The 22,352-nt window shown below is 42.6% G+C and overlaps 1 protein-coding gene across 1 annotated transcript in view; it reads left to right on the top strand.

Moving 5' to 3' along the window:
• Positions 1 to 21,307, top strand: part of hs2st1a (heparan sulfate 2-O-sulfotransferase 1a) — a 29,802-nt gene extending 8,495 nt beyond the window's left edge. The window contains exons 2-7 of the mRNA XM_003437788.5: positions 14,398 to 14,648; positions 14,745 to 14,830; positions 15,072 to 15,210; positions 15,965 to 16,062; positions 18,035 to 18,192; positions 20,132 to 21,307. Coding sequence (XP_003437836.1) covers positions 14,398 to 14,648; positions 14,745 to 14,830; positions 15,072 to 15,210; positions 15,965 to 16,062; positions 18,035 to 18,192; positions 20,132 to 20,355 — 956 coding nt within the window. The 3' untranslated portion in view covers positions 20,356 to 21,307. The remainder of the gene's footprint in view (positions 1 to 14,397; positions 14,649 to 14,744; positions 14,831 to 15,071; positions 15,211 to 15,964; positions 16,063 to 18,034; positions 18,193 to 20,131) is intronic.
• The last annotated feature ends 1,045 nt before the right edge of the window (positions 21,308 to 22,352 follow it).

Consider the following 22,352-nt stretch of genomic DNA (forward strand, 5'->3'; position numbering starts at 1 on the left):
GCTCACTCAACGTGACAAAATTGGCTTTGAACATCACGCGACGCGGAAAGCCTGCCGGTCATGTTATATCGACCGAGCTCATTTTGACGAGGGGAGGTGTGACTGACAGCTGCTGAGATATTATTTAATTAAAATGGAAGTGAACACTGACCCTGAGAGATGATGTTTAACGACATGTTTAAGGTCATTTAAGGTGAAATGTGTAAATTTAGTAGAAGGAAAAATCATGATTTGACAAAAAAAAAAGCTTGAAATAAGCAGTATTTATTTTATTAAGTAAGTAAATCAGACACAGTGGCAAGAAAATAGTTGGGACTTTAGCTCATAATCACTACTAATGAATAGTTTTTTTTAAGACCAATAATGATATTTGCTGGTTTAAAAATCGGTTGTTCTGATATATCAGCCGCTCAACACATGAGCAGATTTTAACATTTGGTATGTGTACTAGCAAAAATGGCTCATGTATTAAAACACAGACATGTTATTCTTTTAATCCTCATTATATCACTGTATGTGGAAAGATGGAGAGAAACGGCTCTTCATAAACATCAAACAAATGAATAATAACTACATTTTTTTTCTTCTTCTTTGCGAGCTACATATTCATTGCATGAGACAAATATGCATGGCAACACATTCCACTTACCCCAGAAGTCCCACTGTGCTAAAAATTGCACAGCACAATTTATAGACGTAATGTCGTAGTTTGTTTACAGATCGGCTACCAAATAGATATAATTAGTAAGGATCTGAGTTATAGATATAGATATAGATATTGTTAATCCTGGTAACCTAGGCAGTTATTATAGCAAGTTTCATCCAGATTGATTAACATGTCTAGGAGGAGTCGTACACCCACACCTTAGATCATTATAGCATGATTTATTAATTAACTCGGGCTTGGAGCGGAAAGGTGCCCTCTGGTGGCCAAACTTTGCAACATCAACACTCATAACATGAAGGGTGTTTCTTTCATTTCTTCTTTGCTAAACATAGCTAATATCAGTCGATAATATTGGCTCACTAATAAATCAGTCGGGCTCTAATGGATATGCTGATTGAAAAGACGTCATGTTTTGGGACTTTTCCGAAATATAAACACAGATTCTTGTTCATCAGAAGCAGCCTGGCTTCACTCTGTTGCAGCTCCTTAATAAAATAAAATATGTCTACATTGCTGGTACCTTTTAAAATCTGTTTATATACAATTTTCCCCTTAACTTTGTCACTTTAATCTCAAAGAATAGGTTTGTCCCACTACATTTACAACATGGATATATTGAGGTTTTTCTTTGAACTTTGCCTCCATTTCCATTAACTTTTTCTGTTCACCTGTAATTACGCTAACATCCCTAACATGCTAACATGTACTGATGTGACTTTTCCTCATGCCGATCTTCAGAAATAATCTGTCCTTTACTCATCACACTCCTTTTTTTAAATGATATTAAATGGTACACTAACAAATTTAGACCGGAGGTGTAAAAACCGGGGCATACTTGGTTAATCCTGTGGGCTTCTGACAGACGACTGAGCCTGTGGTTGTAAACACGTGACAGCAGGTGTCAGTTTCCTTGCTTCTCCTCTGCAGAGTTAGCGGGGCTTCATTTTTCTCCTCCTCCTGACAGGAGAAACAGCAAGGGGCTAATAAAACCCTGCCGTGATAATGACTTATAATGGCACTGCTCTCATCCAGCTCTTTCTGGATCAATACTTGTAAACAACTTCTTCATTTGCTCGCTGAGCCCCTTTTGTGATATTCAAATCCCTCTTGTGTTTTACTAACCCCACTGGACGAGCGCACGAAATGAGAATATCTGCTGCCGGATTTGGAAAATAAGGCGCCATCAAAGGAAGAGGAAGTGAGGTGGAGGGGGGGGTGAAATGCAAGAGATGATTTAATTTTCATTGTCACACAAAAATATTTAAAGCCGTGGCTGGTGGAAATCGTAAGCCTCTACGGAGAGAGGAAAAAAAAAGAAAAATGAAGAAAGCAAGCCTGCAGCATTTTTACAACCCATTTCATCAGAGCACAGAGGGATGTAGGAGGAAGGAAGACTGAGCAGCGCTGCCCTTGTTCTTCCTCAGCCTCCGGTTCAACTTTGCTTCTAATTGTCGCAGAGTGGGCTTAAAGGCGTTCAGCGCCTTCACCTGTAACATGTCCAGCACCGCGTGTCCTCGGGGAAGAGCTGTTAATTTCATGCCACCACGCTGTTTCCAATCAGGCTTCTTCTCATCCATTTCTTTATATCCCTTTTTTTTTGCACTTTTTCCCTTCTTCCTGTCAGTGATAGGGCGCCTGACATTCAGCTAGAAAGTTTTGTTTTTTTTAGGCAAAATACAAATAAGTACAAACACCTGAGTTAAGATGTGTGTTTGTGAGTGTGCGGCACTTACTAATGAAGTATCTGGGGGATCAAGATCTCTGTCTAAATAAATAAATAAATCTGGGTAAATTCCTAGATGATTAAACATGCAACTATTTTCCTTGTAATACCTGAAATGAGTAAAGAAAATCAACTGCCTATTTATGCAAGATAATTCATAATTTTATTGGGGGGGGCGGGGTTATATTGGTTGGGTCTGATTATTGGGGGTGGGTCATAACCCCCCTAACCCCCCTGGAAATTGCGCCCCTGATCTGGGCTGCTGGATGCACAGGTCCGACACTTGGCCGTGTCCCCTGTTGCAGGAGGATAAGTAGGTTTGTGTGTCTGCGTCCCTTTCTGTTTTTCATTGACCTCTGCTCAGGGAGTGAACGCTACGCACCAGATTGATTGATCGAGCAGTTTTGGGGGTTTTTTCTCTTTGGCGTAGTGTCTCTGTGTGCCCTGCTCCTCCTGACCAATACTAATGTGCTAAAGCAGTGCACTGGATTAGATTCCTTCTAATTGTGACCTTATCAAACAGACTGGATGCCGGCTTGACGCGATTGATTCAGTGCTACATGTGAGCGTTGCCTGGAGGGAGTAATAAGGGCCTGTGTGCTGTTGTGCAGGTCAAGTGTCCTTTCATTCCCCCTTTTTTTTTTTATTCACAGGAGCAGATCAGTGCAGCTTCTTTAGAGTGTAGACATTACTAGGCATTCCAACACCTTCCCCAAACAACTCCCTTCATGCCACACTTGCAGCATCTTAGCTGACTTGCTTGGGTAAAAGGAGTCCAGCTGGGTATGGAGTAGTTCAAAGGGTTGTTTAAAGGTTAGAGTACAGTCTTGAGGAGAGGTGAGAACATGAAGGACGTGAAGGGCCCGCACCACTGAGCCACCGTGCTGCCAAATGTTAACTCTTTCCCTCCATAAAGATGTCATTTTACGACCTCATTTGTAGCCTCCATGACGAGTTTTGACACCTCAGTGTATATCAATAAAGATGTGGGTTGATGATAGCTGCACAGACAGAGGCCACCTCACTGACCCAGTCATTTTGTTCTCGAAGCAGAAATTGCTCAGTTCAGAAAAATACCTTCAAGAGTTACTTCAAGGCTTTCAAGGGGCAAAAGTTAAAACTTCAATATTTCTCTCTCTCTTCAGAACTGCACGTAACCTTGACAGCAACACGTAAGCAACTAAATAAAAAGGGTTTAACCTTTAATCTGTGCTGATTACGGGCACGGTGTGGGAAAGTGACTGTTGTGACCAAGCAACCAACAGCCTGTTGCCTCTTCAGAGGTCACGGGGCTTCCACGTGACAATCCCTTCCCTTTGCACTGTTTTTAAAAATGTAAATTAAATGGATTACTATTTATACAGCACTCGTCTACTCTCAATGAGCACTCACAGTGCTTTTTACACCAACAGCCGCCACAGCTGCCTCAAATCGTGAACAACATGGTTAAAATGTGCACGAGCTTCAAAAGCCTGTTGCTATATTAACGTTTACACTTATTACGGATGCCACCTACAGTCGCTTGTTAATTCATTCAGGCTCCATTTACATATTTTTGCATTTTGCTCTCAAATACCATAATTAAACTGGTATTCTAATGCGGCCTAAATAAAATAGGAATGCAGCCCTGTGAAACCCTCACTGGAAACAGCATTAAAGGGATTTTAACACTAGTGTAGTGTTCCTTTTTTTAATCAGTAAATCAGACTATAAATGCATCCAAGTGCCCTGAGAGGCTGTACCAAGAGTAACCTAGCACACCTAAAGCTGTTTACTTCTTTTATATGAATTCTGCATCGTAGACTTTATATAGAAGCTGGTCTCGTTGGTTGGGAAGCTCCCATTTTACAGTCTAGAGTTTCATTTTTGACTTTTGCATGAGTGACAGGGTGAAGTGCTGACTCAGCAGCTTACGCTCGCTGAAAACTGAGCACAGACTTCTTGGCCGACCTGTCAGCATAATTAACCTTCTTATTTTATTTGGTATCTGATTTAAGTAAAAACGGTCCAGAAGACGCCAACATCGCAAACACTGCTGAAGGTCCAGTTCACCGACTACGCTTTGCTGTGTCCATGGTGATGTAAATTTTAAGCCTTTGTCCAATTCAGACTGGGGAGTTAAATATCCCAGTCCCACCCACAGAACCCACAGATTTGCACAAATGAGAAAATGACTAAGAGAAACCAAAACCATTATTGTACCTGACTGTAAACATGTTTATTCCTGCTGTGATGTTGGGTAATTTTGGTAGTCTGTGGGGATTGACTTTCTTTTGGAGCTGGTCTCATGTGGCCATCTCAGATACTCTAATTTCCACACTGTTGATTTTCATCTAGTTTACCCACAATGCATCTCGGCCATAGACGGTTTAACCTAGGACACAGGTGTTACACTAGCTGTAACTAGCAGAAATGGGTAGCGGGTTATGGGGGGGGGTATTAGCGCGTTAGCGAGCTCTGGTGAGCTTAAAGTCTGAGTCGCTAAAGGTGTTAGATCGTCATGGTAGCATATAGGTTCAGGCTATGTTCAGAGTCTGAGTTTAAAATTGACTCTCAGTGCCATTTTTCAGTGTGCACCAAGTGCGATATACGTTCTCTGCTGATGGAATTCCAGCTTATATATACCACTCGTTGATGTTATTGGTACCGCTGACTGAAGTTACAGCAGTGCAAACTGTGGTTTGCTTTATCAGAGGATTCGCAGTCATTCAGCTGGTGATGCAGAAAATACTTAATGATTTTTGTTTTTATGTTTTGACCTGATCTACAGCTCTGATTTCCAAATTTATAAGTTATGTTTGTAGGCTGTTTATTAATTATCAATCAGTAAACTTAATTTTACTTGGATCTGGTGACAAACTAAAGCAACAGTTTTTATTGTTTTTTTACATCTTCTTTGTTAGGCAGAGTTATATCGAACACACTGAGTGACATTTAATGTTTACATGCATACAGATAAAGGTTTCAGAGCTAGAAATAAACTGCAGAGCCTAGCAGTAAAATAAATGAATGAATGAACTCAAGAATTTATATTTATTTAACTGGTTGAGCTTGCAATGATCATGAATTCACGACTAATCTGCAGCATTACTCTCTTTCACCTTTTTTGCAGCACCAGTGTTGCATTTTACTGTTACACTGTAATATTCTGCATAGATCTCTATCACCCATTCCCCTGGTAATGTCTCTGATTGGAGTAGTCAGCACTCAATTGATCTGTTTTGTGAAGAAGAAGACCTTCAAATGGCTCCTTCTTATGCAGCCTGAAGCACGGAGACTGAAGCAGAAAGCCTGAGTTAACAGAGAAAGCTGATAACCATCGTCGTGATCCTCATTATCTCCGTCTAGGTTTTTAGGTTTTGTCAAGCCAGTTAACGCAAAGAAAGCTTGGCTTCTTTCAGTTTGCTTCATTTGCAGTCTTTACACAAAAACATCATTAAAATCAGAACGTTTGCACATCTGCTAACCTGAAAATCCATTTTTATGCTTTTACACCTGGGGAAAGACATGTTTTCAGATGTGCACATTGTGTAAGAATTGGTAACGTTGATCAAAAGGATCAATGACTTTTTATTTTTTTATGTCCACTTCGAGTTTCTGCCATCTGGCTTACGGTTTTGTCGAGCAAAAGATTTTATTGAGCAATCCAAACTCTGACAGACCCGAAAAAATGGGCAGGATTATTTTATCAGCATCTTGAGAAGCCATGTGTATTTATATCCTCGGACGACCTTACGCACAGCGGAAAGTTTCATATCGATCCAACACGGTGAGGTTTATAGACTTCAAACTGGAAATAGAAAACAGAGACTCAACGCTGACTGAAAATCCTGAGTTTAGACCTGCAGCTGAAGAGCGGAGTGGGACCTGATCTCCTGATGGTGAACTCGGTACTTCATCTTTGGCCTGCAGATGCTTTACGTGAAGAGATGAAAGAAGAGAGACAAACATAAATGTTCAGGCACCTTCCTGTGTCCCACCCACTTATCATTATTAAACCTATGAATAGCTGTTGTCAGCTCCATCTAATAGAGTGTGGAGTTTTCCCCAGACTCCCATATATACATTATTAATTACGTGTTACGGGGCGAACAGGATATCTGAGTTGTGCTTGCAACCAGATAAGCACTGTTATGCAAACATCGTTGTTATATCAAGATACGAAGGCTCTGAGGAAGACTGCAAATCTATATGCATTCAGCCGCTTCAGGTTTCTGCACAGATTTGACTGCAGTGTTTGTGAGCCTGCGTGTGAAGCATTTAGCAGTGACAGAGACCTTCCTGCCGTGGTTTCTTCTCCTTTTAGCAAATGCATTTACTGGCTCATCCTCTCGACAACACACGAGTTACCCACATATTTTCTCCTTCCCTTTGAAGCGCAGCTGCCTCTGAAAATGTTGGCTAATTCCCACTGCTTAGTCACTGACAATCTGTGCCAAGATGAGATCTGTTCCAATCAATCGCCCTCGCCCCCCCAACCTCCACCCCCCACCCCACCCCTTTTGCAACCTGTCAGACCCGCCTTTACTTAACAAGGCAGGGGAATGATGGGATCTGCCATCTGTGTAAATTGCTCCATAATCTCATCTGACTGGCTGTTTTCTGATGAAGCAGACAGAACGTGGCCGCCTTTACTCTTTCGGTTTTTCCCAGACATTATTGGCTCACCTGTCAGACAGCACTACTGGCTTCGATCGCGCCAAAGACATATTAGGGTGGGAAATGGCAGGTTGAACCATGATGATTATCATCTCCATCTATCCTGGATTGTTATCATTAGTGTGGAGACATGTTTCGCATTTAGACTAGGAGATAAAAATGGCCCGCATGTGTTTGGGGCTGACTCGGTGTACCATTCGAGTTTGGTCCTGCTTCATCATCATCTGTATTTCAACTCCCCAGTTAAAGCCGACACTTTCCAAGCGTTTTCTGCCCAAAAAAGGGGCACTTTTGTAGTTTGTAGTCTGAACGTCTTCCTCCTAAATGACATTCAATGGAGTAATTGTGGAGTCGAGACCCATACCACCTAACCACTGTCTGCGCTGACAAGGGTGCGTTTTGTTGTCGTCTCCCCGTCTGAGGGATGCTTTGTGGGTATTTTCATGACAGAGATGCCCTTGTTTTCAGCTACTTTTGTCGGGAAGCGGGGGGAAAAATGTCATTTGAAGCTTTACAGGAGGATGCGTGACCTTTACGTGGACTGTTTTTGATGAATTCAATTCCAGGGCAGACGCAGAAGCAGCAGCTGCATCTCTCTGAAGGAGAGGGCGCTTCCATCGCCCTCCGGTCGTTACAGGTGGAAATCTGACTTATGACCTTAACAGTGCGTCTCTGCACCTTCTAGTAAAAGCACAATGAACAATTAAACAGAGAAACTCTCTTTTGTGAGCATTTATAGAGCCTCACAAAGCAGAAGTGCCAGGTCCTGGGCGGGAAATATCACGTCACTGTGAAACTTGTTATTTATTAGGATCTGCAGTGTAGCCAGACGTTTTATTTTCACACATCACCTCACTGGCTGGTTTGAAATAGTGGAGCCTTCCTGTTACTTATATTAAAATCTGACTTTGATGCATTGTTCGCCATCATTTACAGCATTCTTAATCAAACTTCCCCTCCTTTTACGATCAATCTAGACAACAGACCAAACGGAGGCTCATTACATCTTCTTGTAGACAATAAATTTTTGTGTGTTTCTGTGCTGCTGCTGTCACTGACATCCCGTCAAATGTTAACTTGAATTATCCTGGCTAAACACATACCAGTAAATCATCGCTCATACTGGGACTGTAGATATATAGATTAGCCACCATGCAGCTATCCTGTGGTTAATGTTCTGCCATTAGCAAGCCGCAGCTTTAGCAAGTTTTAAGCTTGGACTAAATACAGCTTCTGCAGCAAAAGTTTAAAGTAATCGTTTTCTGTGCGACTCTTGCTTTGCCCTGCTTGTCTTTATAACGTTGCTTCAGTTCATTGAGGTTTGCACCACAGCATTTCAGTTAAGGTCTAGACTTTCACCGGACCTTTGCAGCAGCTTGATTTTCTGTTGCTGTGCATGAATTCATTGTCCTGTTGCTGAGCCAGTTTGGGCCAAGCTTTAGTTGTCACACAGATGAAGTTCAGAGTCGATTCAGTAGCTGCCAAACAAGCCCAGAGCACCACCGTAGTTTACAGTTGGTATTAGGTGTTTGTGCTGATGTGCTATGTTTTTGTTTTCTCCAAAATCAGAGACTTAGGTCTCGTCTCTCTACAGAGGAGATCGTTCCAGAAGTCTTGAGGTTTGTTCAGATGCGAGTTTGTAACGGAGAAAAGGCTATTCCTGGAAATCTTTCCAAACAAACTTCAAACTTGTTCAGTCTTTTTTTTTTTTTTCTCTAGTTGTACAGTCGTGAATTTTAACATGTAACAGGCCTGTAGAGTCTGAAATCTAGGTCTTCATTTATTTTTAGTTTCTCTGAACATTGCATGGTCTGAATTTGCTGGGATGTTCACACCTAGGAAGATTATGGTGTTTTCTTAACGCTCCTGAATGCTCCACGCCTGCTTTTATAGAGATGCTCACACTTAATCAAGTGCACTGGATTAAAAGCACAGAGGTGCTACTTATCCTCTTAATTTTCAATGGAAGTTGTAAAGGTGTGCTTAGTTTTTCACATTGCTGTACCTGCTAATTAGTGCTAACACATAAGTTACACCTAGCTGTCACTTAGAGCACTCCTCTTATAAAAATTGTAATGGAAAAGTAAGAATTGAAGAGCAAACCTGTTATTTGCTCAAGGATGTAAACATTGTAGTTTCTGCAGGGACTGACTCGTTTCAAGAGACAGCCTCATGTGGCCAGTCGAGGAACTGCAGTTTTTGCCAGTTTGCAATCATAATTAGCTAATCTCAGTGCTCTGTCTCATAAAAGCTACTTGTTAATTTATTATAGTGCCTGTATTATTCTGTTCACACACCACTGACAGGTTGTCAGCCAGCAGATACATCTTAGCAATCAGAAATAAAATCATGTATCTGGCCCCATGGAAAATGGAAATTCAAGTCGTTTTTCTTTTACCTCTAGTTTGGGCTCCACCAGCTCATGGGAGTAATATCGGTTCTTTTATCTAATAATGCTGAGGAGACCAAAGGCTGGCGGCATCCCTGCTACTCCAGCTCTGCCTCATAATAACCAGTGTCCAGATTCTCTGGCCACATTTTTGTCTGTCTCCATCTCAGACCTGGCTCATCCTGGCCTCCCTCCTTCTCCACAAAGCCCCCGCCTCCTTCTGTCTCCCCCAGCTGTACGCTACTGCGGAGAACCGACGAGTGAATGAAACCTTTCTTTGAGCGTCAATGTTGCACTTGTGTGTCAAATCTAGCGGGGGGGGGAAATTCCACGGCATTAGCAATTACCCCCATTTCCTTAGCACTTCAGTCTGCTGGAGACTGCTCTGTTTTGTTTTTGGTTTCTTTCCCACTGAAGTAATATGCAATTAAATAAAAGTTTTCATGTGTGGTTTTAAAGTTTAAAGGAAGTTTTTTTTTTTAATGCGCTCCAGTGTGCGTGGGTTTTGCACGTCTCTGTGCCTGTCTGTCATTCTGATCTCATTCGAATGCACCCAACACCTTCACAGCCACTTAATGCAAGCGGCCTTGTTTATCTGTCTCTGTGTTCGGTTCTCTGCGGCTGCCAGCAGCACTGAAAAGCTGCACCAACAGATTCCTCTCACAGCATGTTTCATTTTCCTTGTCATCGCTTAAATAACAATGGCAATGCAGGTTCTGCTCTGTTTGGTCAGCCCTGAATCTCTCCCTGTCGGTCTGACTTTACTCCTTTTTCCTCTGATAATCCACCTTCTGCTAAATGTGTCCAAAGGCTGAATTATATTAGAAATTCAGAAGTGCACAATTTATCCAAATGTTCGTGAGTGCTGCAGTGGTGACATAACTGTCCCCCTGGAAACCTGGCACTGCAAAACAGTAGCATGCATCCAAGTCTATATAGAGGGGGACGGGGAGAAACGGCGGCAGCAGACTAACTCGATTTTTTTTTTTTTTTTTTTTTTTTATACAGCAGCAACCTAGATCTCCTGCCTGTCATCCTTCATTGATTTTGCAATCCAGCAGCATCCAAGCAGAACCATACAAGCCCATAGACCTCAGTCTGCCGCTGATAGCCGATCTCTATTACCCACCTAGCTCAAGGCTTCGGTTCGAGGGGCTAAACTTCTCAGGGGAAGAGGCAGAGAGCTCCAACTGGCGGATCGGAGCGATGATAGATTTATGAGCTGCTTGGAGAACGGATCATCTTCTCTCCCCCACTTTTATTATCCCATCAGATCTGACGTGATAGCAATAATACATGACGGCCTGTCACATTCTGCAGATCTGGCGGCGAATATGAATGATGATTTCAAATGCCTGGGTCTAATCGGCGTTAAATTGCTTTAGTAAATATGTTCAGCTACCAGCACTCTGTCTTCCTCCTGTCTCTGACTTTGAATGAAGCTCAGAGTAATAGGCTTGTAGTTGTCACAATGTTTAAGACCCGTGTTGGCTTCACGGTTCATAATTAGCTTTTAATGCACATAGTCGGCTTGAGGGGAGGAAATCGACGGAAATGTGGAATGAAAAGAGGCCTGCTGTGTGGCCATAGTAATTCAGGCTTTTGTTCTCTAATTAAATGACCTCAGAAGGGAGCGCTAAGCTTAAGTTTGTGTGTGGGTGTGTGGGGCGCCCTCTGATATGGAGGTTTGTGCCAAGTGTGTTCAATCTTGCAATGAATAGGGCGTCAACTACAAAGACTAAGAAGCCCTCTCCGTGCCCCCTTCGCCTCCTTGTTAACTGTTGGAAATTTGGCACAAAACACCATGTCTTTAACAAGTGGCTCACAGCCCCTTCACATAGTTCAAGACACTGTAGTTAGGGACACAGTAGCCCCCGGTGTTTTCTCACTATTCTATCCTTCAGTTTTAAAAGCAAGACACTGAAAGATTTCCCTGCAAGCTGAAGCTGCACATACTCTTCCATTAGTGTGTTTATTCCACGGCAAAGCAAAAAGGGAAGCTTGCGTGATTGCACGCTCTTCTCTTTCTATCTCTTCTCTCTGATGTCTGCGGTTCGAGACGGACAGAGCTGAAGCCTGTGGGAACACATTTTAACAGTTACCTCTATTTATTTGTGTTTGTATTTTAACCATGTGAGCTAATTTGGTTCTACTTTGAACGGGGTTTTGTTTGCCATGTGCACACAGTTTCAAACCGTGTTGTTTTAAATATATACAGCTGCAGTCGAAGCACTTACTTACTCCTTGCACTGGATAATCCACAGACCTCGCTGTCAACAGTTCTCACTGGGAGTATTTTATTTAATGGGAGTAGTCCCAGTAAAACACTCCTGACAGTGAGGCCTGTGGATTATTTAGAGTAACTGGAGCACTGGAAAAAGTTGCTGTTGAATATTTCAGATGTATCTTTTTCTTTCTTTAAGCTGGAAGCACTGGAAGCACATTTTCATTCATAATACATTTGGCATGTGAGAAGTGAGGTAGATATATGGATTAAAGCAGCTTTTAAGTTCGGATAATGAACGTTTTCTGAATAACCAGTAAGAATAGCACAAAGCAAACACAAATTTACAGGTTAATTATTTTAATTCATGAAATGCCAGTCTTATGGAACTTTATATTGTAAAGCAAAGACCCTACAATATTACAGAGAAAACCCCAACAGTCATGTGACCCAATCTATCAAAACAGGTTATTTTATTATTTTAGCTATTTGCCAAACAGTACTGAAGATACAGAAATATAATGAGCACGAGCTAAAGTGCAAACTTTCAGGTTTAATAAAAATATTAGATTAACCATTGAGGAATTACATGTGAATTACATGTTTGGAGACAAGTCGACATCTTCCATAAAAACTCCTGACGACCTCGGCAACCTGCTAGTGATCCAAATAGTCGCAGCACCAAATACTTCTTTGTGACGAGTTTACCAACTGCTAGCAACCTCCAGCAACCACTTGCCAACCTGCTGCAGAATGCACATTTTCCCTAGAAGCAGGTGGTTGCCAGTGGGTCATCAATTTCACGGTGACTGCCTCTTTCATCCACTTGCAACCAGTCAGGGATTATTTCTTTTTCCCTTGTGGTCGGTGGTTGCCAGCCCTTAAATAACAAAAAGTGTGTCATTATTCAGGTTCCCATCGTTCATATGAGTCAACTTCCTGTCAAAACCTTTGAGAATAAAGAAGACTGTGTGTCCTTCAGACACCTGGCACTGCACACCTGTAAAGCTCTTCTTTTGTCTTTGCCATTCTCTCTCTGCCGTCACGGTACTCCATTATAAAAATAATCCAAAACGACACTTGATCCCAAGTGGTAAAGTTTCAACATAGCAACTGTTATTTCTGTTGTTGTTGGCCAAGGCGCACTTTGGACGCACATGCGAATGAGTATCTCCATTACAGCTGTTCTGCACGCTGACAGCCTTCAGCCATTACAGCCACCTGGCACGTCTCCACGCCGTCAGTCCAGTTGTGAGCATGCGGAAACGGCGAGGCCCCTTCAGAAACCAGATCTCGCTTTCATGAGTGGAACATTAACAGCTGCTCGGGAAGGTGTAAGAGCAGGGGCTGAGAGTATGCATGTTCACATTCACACAGATGAAGGACAGGGTGCCGGAATCGCAGATGACATCTTAATTGGCCTTTTGGTGCCAGATGCCAGCCTGGAAAGACGTCCAGGCCAGGTCCAAGCTGTAACTGTGTCTCAGTTGCCAGGCACGGCATTAGGAAAGGTTTTTAGGAGCCTAGTGGCTCTGCTGGGAGCTCCCACGGGTATTAGGTTCTCCAGTGTTGTGCTGCCTCCCCTCCTCGTACAAACACCCTTCTTCTCTCTCCATGCTTCCTGCAGAGCACTCTGAGGCTTTGTCAACACCCGTCAATCTGAGGCGAATTCAGATAAAGAAAAGCCCAAGGACGACAAAGGCCAGGGCTTCTTTGTGTTCAATCTATTCACACTGAGCTACTGGGGTCTGGCTTTTCTGCAGCTTCGTGCAGTGTTTAGGTGGAAACAGCCCCCCCACGCCTCACAAAAAACCCTCCACCCTTCTCATTTAAGCCACATTGATGTCCTGCAAATGTCCAGTTAGCCACCAAATAACTGCCAACCTCTAACCCTGAACCACCTCTTACTGTTCCCTTTCCCACTCCCCTTTATGTGATACCTTTCTCAGAAGAATCATTTCCCATTACCCTGAGCCTGTTCTACATGCTAGTCCAAATGAAGGTACATTTATTTGATCTAAAATATGAGCAAACACACAGTCCACTCTGCAGTTAAATGAGGAGAGTGAAAGTAAAGGTAGAGGACTGATATTAAAGATGAATCTGATTAGCGAACAAGAGAAGCGGTACCACTGTGTGAAATGGGCTGCTCACAAAATGATTACCTAATATTCCTTTTTGACATTACTCTTGATCCTCGGCGTGAAGCAGAGAAAGATCTTGAAGCTCTCCCGACAGATTGTGAAATGAAAATCCATTTTTAATGAAGTTACAGTTTAGTCTCTCCCACAGCGCTGACGCTTCTGACAAGGACACACGATATTTTAAGGTGTAAGTGGATCAGATTTGAATCAAAGACTATATTTGTCAAGTACAGTGAGTCTTGGATCATAGTTGTAAGTAAGAAAACACAAAGCTTTGAGGATTTGGGATGCTCTGAAATAGATTTGGAGCATGTAGTCTTTTTATTTTTCTCTTAAATCGATCACTAGTTTAACAAATGAGCTGGACCTTTTTCACGAAAAAGTTCCTGCTGTTATTCCGCTTCACAGGGAGGTCAAAGGTCAAGTTCAGCTTGAGAACAGCTTCACCTGGAGTTTGAGTAATCAGTAACTCACTGAAGGACTTTTTTTTTTTTTCTTTCAAATCTTTCCTTTCAGCCAACTCTCATTAAAAAAAAATCTGACTTCTGCATCTTGAACTCGTCTGTTTCTAATTTCCGTTCGTCTCCACAGAACGAGCCATCGCTAGACACGAGGTACGAGAGATCGAGCAGAGGCACACACAGGACAGCCTGCGGGAGCGGGACTCAGCCGCAGCGCTGTCTGACAATGAGGATGACGTGGTCATCATCTACAACCGGGTGCCCAAGACTGCCAGCACTTCCTTCACCAACATCGCCTACGACCTGTGCGGGAAGAACCACTACCACGTCCTGCACATCAACACCACCAAGAACAACCCGGTCATGTCCCTCCAGGACCAGGTCAGGGGACCTGCGTTTCCTCCATCTTCCTACACCTGATAATCTTTGTCTGCTGCAGAGGTCATTATTGTGATGTGTTGATTTTGGTTTGTTCAGGTGCGGTTTGTAAAGAATGTGACTGAATGGAGGGAAATGAAGCCGGCTTTCTACCACGGACACGTCTCCTTCCTGGATTTCACCAAGTAAAGAAGCGTTCATTTCACATAGTGTTTTTTTTTTTCTCCACAGCCCTGTAACCAGTTAATCCACCCTGCTGTGGCTTTGATCAGCTGACTCCACCTTGTGGTCACTTAAAGCTGTTCACTCTCAGAGTGAAAAGCAAATTGTAGCTATTTGAATGTTTAAGAAAACAAAATTGCATTCTGTTTCATGTATTTTGACTTAATTCCTGGTGAGTTTTCTGAAATGAATAATTCTCCTCAGGTTCGGGGTGAAGAAGAAGCCCATCTACATAAATGTGATTAGGGACCCAATCGAAAGGCTGGTGTCCTATTATTACTTTTTACGTTTCGGGGACGACTACAGGCCCGGTTTGAGACGCAGAAAACAAGGAGACAAGAAGGTAAAACAGCTTTATTCTTTTATTTAAAGGATGGATTCATTTTCATTTAAATAACAGGGATCTGTGGATGAAATCTCACTTAATATTTGGCTTGAGTGATCAAACCGAGCATTTATCTTCCAGAGCTCAGCATTTTGAGCCCTCTGTGCTGCCGACAGTCATCGAGGCATTGAGTGTTTTTGGGGTGTCCGTGGTTAAATCCCGAAAAACATCAGGAATGCTAGCAAAAAAAATCTAATTACATCTGGCACAAATGTTCATTTGGACTCAAGGATGAGCTCATTAAAAGTTAGTAGTCAAGATCAGCGTGACCTCACCAAAGTCGAGAATTCACAGTTTAATTATCGCTAAATTTCACACAAATGTCTCTAACGGGAAAATCCGATGAAGTGGTGACATAAAATGTGACCAGACTGGGTTGTTACCAGCTACTTAACTAGCATACCGCTGTGAGGTGGTAATTCCAGTTAAAACAAAATTCCCTCTGTTTCATTTCTCTCAAATGTGTGTTTTGTTTTTTCTTTTGAATTAGAAGAATAATTACTGGGGAATTCAATTTCTGACTAAACTTTGGAAAATAACCACTTAAAGTAACTTTTAAAGGCTCGGTGATTGTATTTGTGCATAAAGCTACTTTGGAATGTTGTCGTCTTTCTTTTGTTTCTAAGTGCATTAAGGGATATGAAGGTCCAATATGAAGGAACGCTTATCTTTTCATCTACTTTCTTCGTGTTTTTCATGTTCTGTGTTTCAGACGTTCGATGAATGTGTATCAGCTGGTGGCTCGGACTGCGCTCCCGAGAAGCTCTGGCTCCAGATTCCCTTTTTCTGTGGTCACTACTCCGAATGCTGGTGAGAATTCAAACACCTGCTGCTCCTGCTGTGTCGCATTCAGACCACACTGAGTGTGACATTATCAAACGTGTGTCCTTTTTTTAGACATTTGCATGTTGACAGAAGAGATCTGGTTATATTGCAACCAAAAACAGGAATGAACAGGCTTAATGAGACAGCTTATGAACCTTATAAAATAGTGTAGCTATAAATCAATACACTACTGTTTTGTTTTCTTCGTGGTGTGCAGTGTGTGTTTAAAAAAAAAAATTTAAAAATGAGCAAAGCAGACAAGATGAGAACAAAAGAAGAAGTAGCAGACCTGAAAAAACTACAGCAGAGAGTAAAGTATCCCAAAGTCATGTCAGGCTTTCATGTAATCAGTGGATGGATCAACTAATGGTGCAGGTCCTGTGTTAGGCCTTTGCTGGGTGTTTAACTGTTTCTTAAACACATGGCTTTTCAGATACTGTTCATCAGTCACAGGGAGGTTGTTTTTTTTAACTTGCCATTTCTTTTAACCTCCAATGTCCAGTTTTGGGGGTGTTTAAGGACACGCTGCACACCATGCTGAGTTTTTGGCTAATAGTTCTTTTGGGAATCACCTTGTTGGTGCAAAAGAACTGTTTTATGCCAGTTTAACTGTGTTATCTTTAGCATTTTCTATGGATTCAACTGCAGAAATTGGTTGACAGGGCAGATTTAGTGTTTTCATGACAGAGTGGTTAAAGACAGACTATTAAACCATCCATCCATCTTCTTGCGCCTTTCTGGGGCTGGGTCGCGGGGCAGCAGTCTTAGCAGAAAAGCCCAAATCTCCCTCTCCGTGGCCACCTCCTTTAGCTTGTCCGGTGGAACACCAGAGCGTTCCCAGGGCAGCTGACAGACATAATTCCTCCAGCGTGTCCTGGGTCTGCTCCTTGGCCTCCGAAAGAAAACCGGTTCCTCCTAAAACAGTCAGGTACAAGAACTGGACTGAAAATGAACGAAAAAGCAGCCAATGTCTGAAGAAAAACTTCTGAAAGCCCAGAGAACCATTGCTCAAAAAAACTGCATTACAAGTCTGGCTCCTTGGGAGCAAAATAGGAATAAATCAGGACTGGCTCGAGACATTTGCACAGTATCAAATGTTAAATATGCATGATTGGGTTCAGATTTAACACCACTGTTAGGGTACGAATAAATGCAGCGGTGAGATATTTTTCTCTGGGTTTGTTGTCAATAACACAAACAAGCAAAGTCACTGACCTTGTCTTTTCCTCGGTGCATGCAGATGAAGTTGTTAAAAAAGACGTGGTGTATCAGTTTTGTTCAACAGAGCACCACATTCAGTCTTTCTCTGCTTTGCTACACTCTCTTCTCAAGGTCTCCCGTAGCCCTCTCACAGCCTTGTGCCGTTCTCTCTACATTGTGTTTTCTTCCTTTTTTATCAGTCTCTCGCTGACCCTACTCATCCCTCTCACCCTCCCTAATCCTTTGCCAACTCTGCTTTCCATCTTTTACCCATCTACCCTCTTGCTGACTGAAGGTCTGAGTGTCTGGGATTTAGAGAGCAGTATATTAAAGTAATGGAAAGGCCCTTGGAAACATTAAATAAATAGTGAAGACAAAAAGGTGAGGTCAGTGCAGCCAGTCATAGATTGATGTGTTTAAGAAGGCCTTGCCAACAATTTACTTTATAGGTTTAAACAATCCTTATTTTATTTTCACTACCAAGCTTTTTTTCTTTTGCTCCGCTCTCCTGTTGTCTCACCTAATCGTTCATCCTGTCTGCCTTTCAGCTCCTCTCTGCTGCTCTTCTCTCCATCACCTCCTCTTCCTCCATGTCAGGCCTTACATCATTCTTCCCCTCCATTTCTGCTCAGTTTTTCCAAGCTGTGTGGGATTTTTTTCCCATCCAGTAGAGCAGCGACTCCCTGAGAATAAAGAGAAAATATCCACATCGAAAAGAAAAACATGACTTTTTTTTTTTCTTTTTTTGTGTGTGTAGGAACGTGGGCAGTCAGTGGGCTCTGGAGCAGGCGAAGTACAACCTGGTGAATGAGTACATGCTGGTCGGTGTAACAGAAGAGCTGGAAGATTTTGTCATGATGCTGGAGGCCGCGCTGCCACGCTTCTTCAAAGGAGCCACTGAGCTGTACAAAACAGGTGCTGCTCCTGCCACACAGTTTAAACAATATATATATTTGCTGCGGTTGCTCATTAGCGCTTTGAATTGCTCTCCCGAGAATTCGGCTGTGATCAAAATGCAGTCGTGCTGCTTCGCTGATGTAGTTACAGATTAGTTAGAATGAGTGCAGCCAGAATGAATAATGGAGAGCACAAAAGGGTCCGGTGTGACAATCACGCCGATGCACAATGACTCAATATACCCGAGCGCATTAATCAATTAATCTGAAGACTGAGTCTCACATTCAAATGTCATCTCGTCTCGATCTGGAGAAAAAAGAAAAGCAGCTTTGCACACTGACTCATGTTTTTATGCACGGGTACAGCTAATGTTTACTAAATTACTCAGCTAGCACCTGGTTGCCAGGTTTCTGGCATTAGTAAGTTATCTGTGACTTTCAATCGGGTCAAACCAGAGGACTGCTGATAACGCATGATAGTTTGTGGTGCTTCTTTCTGTTTGTTTGTTTTTTATTGACAACTGCACAGTGATGATGCATAGTCACTGTGCCTAGTCAAGTGTCAGGCAATTAACAGTTAATTAAAAAACTACTTATTTTACACTACGTGGTGTTTTGGGGGGGTTTGTTTGTTTTTTGAATACAGAGCAAATAAACTTGACACTATTTAGTGACCTGTTTCCAGAGTTAAATGGACAGTTAACTGCAAAGTCATATTTATCTTTATTTTAGGGCTATTTATTCCTCTTAGATACACTATATTGCCAGAAGTATTCATTCACCCATCGAAATCATCTAATTCAGGTGTTCCAATCACTTTCATGGCCACAGCCGTATAAAATCAAACACCCAGAGACGCAAACTGCTTCTACATTTGTGAAAGACTAGGTCGCTCTACCATGATAGGATGCCACCTGTGCAACAAGTCCAGTTGTGACATTCCCTCATTACTAAATATTCCACAGTCAGCTGTTAGTGGTATTGTAATAAAGTGGAAAGGATTGGGAACGACAGCAACTCAACCATGAAGTGGTAGGTCACATAAAATCACAGAGCATGGTTATCAGATGCTGTGATGCATAGTGCACAGAGGTTGCCAACTTTCTGTAGAGTCAACGCTACAGATCTTCAAGCTTCATGTGGGCTTCAGATTAGCTCAAGAACTGTATGTAGAGAGCTTCGTGGAATGGGTTTATCTTATTAAACCCAATGGATTAATAATGGGATCTCACGCGAGTGCTCGTGACGGCAGACGAGCATATACTTTTTGGCAATATAGTGTCATTTTGCTGCGAGTTGCCTTGTTTTGGAGATACTGGCTATAAAATCTGCTGAGTCTGACACACACACCCCACATTTATGTATTTTATTTTTAAATTTCTGAAAGAAAAGGCTTGAATAACTGTGCACCACACACCAGCACAATCTAAATGAATAAAAGTCCTATTTTTAGGTGAACTGGCCCTTTAAGACAGCCCCCCCCACACACACACACAGACACACACACACATTTATTGTTAGCTGTGTATTGGACATACAGATAACAGTGTTATGTAGGATTTTGTTGTTGTCGGTTGTGTAGTTTATATTAGGAAAAGCTCACACTAAGTATGCTTTAATGTTGCTGTTTTTTCACGGCAGCCATTATGACACGAAGCAGCAGGAAGTCACTTTAATGAAGGCCACGCGCCTAAACAGAAAAGAAGCTGCTGCTGTTTCATGTGAAAATGGCAACTGTTCAAGGATCTTGAAAAAAAGAAAAGGTTTCATTCTGATTGAAGCTGCTTGTTGTTAATGCCAGTGGATTAACAAAAGAACTGCAACAATCGCTTCTGCAAAACTAACAAAAGTAACACTTAAATGCATTACCAGTAAATATAACAGGCCGCTTATGCACTGAATGATTGAGTTCATGTCCTTTAATTCCATGTTGTTTTTTTCCCCCCCTCGCATCACAGGCAAGAAATCCCACCTAAGGAAGACCAGCGAGAAGAAGCCGCCCACAAAGGAGTCGATTGCCAAGCTGCAGCAGTCCACCATCTGGAAGATGGAGAATGACTTCTATGAATTTGCCCTGGAGCAGTTCCAGTTCGTCAGGGCGCATGCTGTCCGAGAAAAGGACGGGGAACTCTACCTGCTGGCCCAAAATTTCTTCTATGAAAAAATCTACCCCAAAAACTAGAGAAGAGAGCCGAGTGTTTTGGAGGAGGACGGAACACTTTGTCCATGCTCAGTTGTGCGCTCTTGAGACAAACAGAAGTGAGAGTGAGGTGAGACTTGAGGACTACCGCTGACTGTGTGCCTCGTTTGAGAGCATGATGCGGAGCTGGAGAAGCAATCCGGCTGTGACGCAGCGACCGGACTGGCAGCAGTTGCTACTCGCGGCTGTTCCGGCCAGCTGAACGAGGAGCTCATGTTTCAATCGGCAGGTTGCCATCGCTACCGGCAGCTCCTCCACTCCCTTTCACTTCAACGCCAAAGGTCGTCCAGGCCGAGGGCCTCTCCCAGCTTGCGTCCTGAAGACGACCGGCCAACAGCTGATCATCCCTCCACTCCTGATTGGCTTCACTGTTCTTCTATCCAGAAGATTCTCATTGGCTCTGTACTGTTTGGTTGTGTTTGGCTGTATTTTATCTCTTTATTACGTTTTTGGTTTGTATGTAAAGACGTTTGACGGTGAAACGACATGCCTCACGCCTCATCACCACTACTAACTTAAAGAGACTGTACTGTAAGAAACGTTGCTGGACTTAAATGAAGCCTTTTGAGGTTTTTATGAGTAAAAGTCCTGTGAACGCGGACTGTTTCCCGGGGCAGGCGTGTATGTTTTATACTATACTAAGTGTGTGACTCTTGTAAATGTGCAGCTTTTCCTATAGAGGGTAACGGAGGAAACGTTTACACCTTATTTTATTGAAGTGAGGTGAACTTGCTGCTTCTGTAAATATTTACAACTTTTTAAATCCATTGCATTTCCTGGCAGGTTACAGCAGTCTGGACGTGTTGTCGGTTTTATTTTTGTCACGTAGAAGCATTTAAACACGGGCGGCTGCTAAAATACGTTTGGAGAAATGTGCTTTTCCGTTTTCAATGCGACTTTTGTACCAGTAAATTTAAGACTTTTAGCAACTAAAGCATGAAGAGTGGAAATGAGGAAGTTCCCCTGCTGTATTTGGGTGTCACCTAACTCCACTGTGAGCCCAAACGTTTCCATTTTTTTTTTTTTTTTTTTTTTTTTACAAGTGGGAAAATTATGTATTAATTCGGGAGCTTCGCGGGTTCCGGTGACGTCACCATCCTGAATGGCAGCCTAAAGTAACAGCTCCCTTGCGAAAATAGTTATTTCGCCCCTTTAGACCGTCAAATACCAGATCTTCAGATATTACTCGAACAGACAAGAGGGGCAAGAATGGGGAAGTCGCGTGCAAACAAAGAAACCACCGCCGCAGAAACTTCAAATGCAGAAAACTCGGAGAACAGCTCCCCTACGAAGGGACAACATGGCGAAGCTAATGCTAACCCAGCTCCTTCATGTGCCGCCGCAAGTCTGGCAAAAGTTTTGGAGGAGATTCGGGATTTCCGAAAAGACACAAAAGAACAACTGAACGATATTAAATCAGAGATTATCAGCGTTAACCAAAAAATAGCGGAGGCAGAGGTACGAATAGAAAAAGTGGAAGACCGCGTTCAAAATCTGGAGCAGGTGCTGAATAAGGTGATAAAAGTCATGCACCAACAAGAAAATAAGCTACTCGACCATGAAGGAAGATCCCGACGGGAGAATTTAAGGATATATAATGTTCCTGAAGGAGCCGAGGGGTCGTCTATGATGGACTTTGTGGAAAAACTACTGCGGGACACGCTGGAGATAAACCCTACCGCGGAGCTCGACATTGAGAGGGCGCACCGGGCGCTGGCACCAAGACCCGCCGGAGACAGGCAAGATAAACCGCGGTCAATAATAGTCAAATTCCTCCGCTATAAGGTTAAAGAAGAGATACTACGCAGAGCTTGGGAAAAGAAGAAGGTTTTTCTGAACGGGAGGCTAATATATTTTGACCAGGATTACCCTCCAGCAGTACTGCAGAAGAGGAAGGAATATGCGGAGGCGAAGCGGGTGTTAAAGCAGAAAAATATCCGCTTCCACACTCCGTTCCCGGCTAAACTACGAGTGTTTTA

This window comes from Oreochromis niloticus, linkage group LG18, assembly GCF_001858045.2.
Source record: "Oreochromis niloticus isolate F11D_XX linkage group LG18, O_niloticus_UMD_NMBU, whole genome shotgun sequence".
NCBI lineage: Eukaryota > Metazoa > Chordata > Actinopteri > Cichliformes > Cichlidae > Oreochromis > Oreochromis niloticus.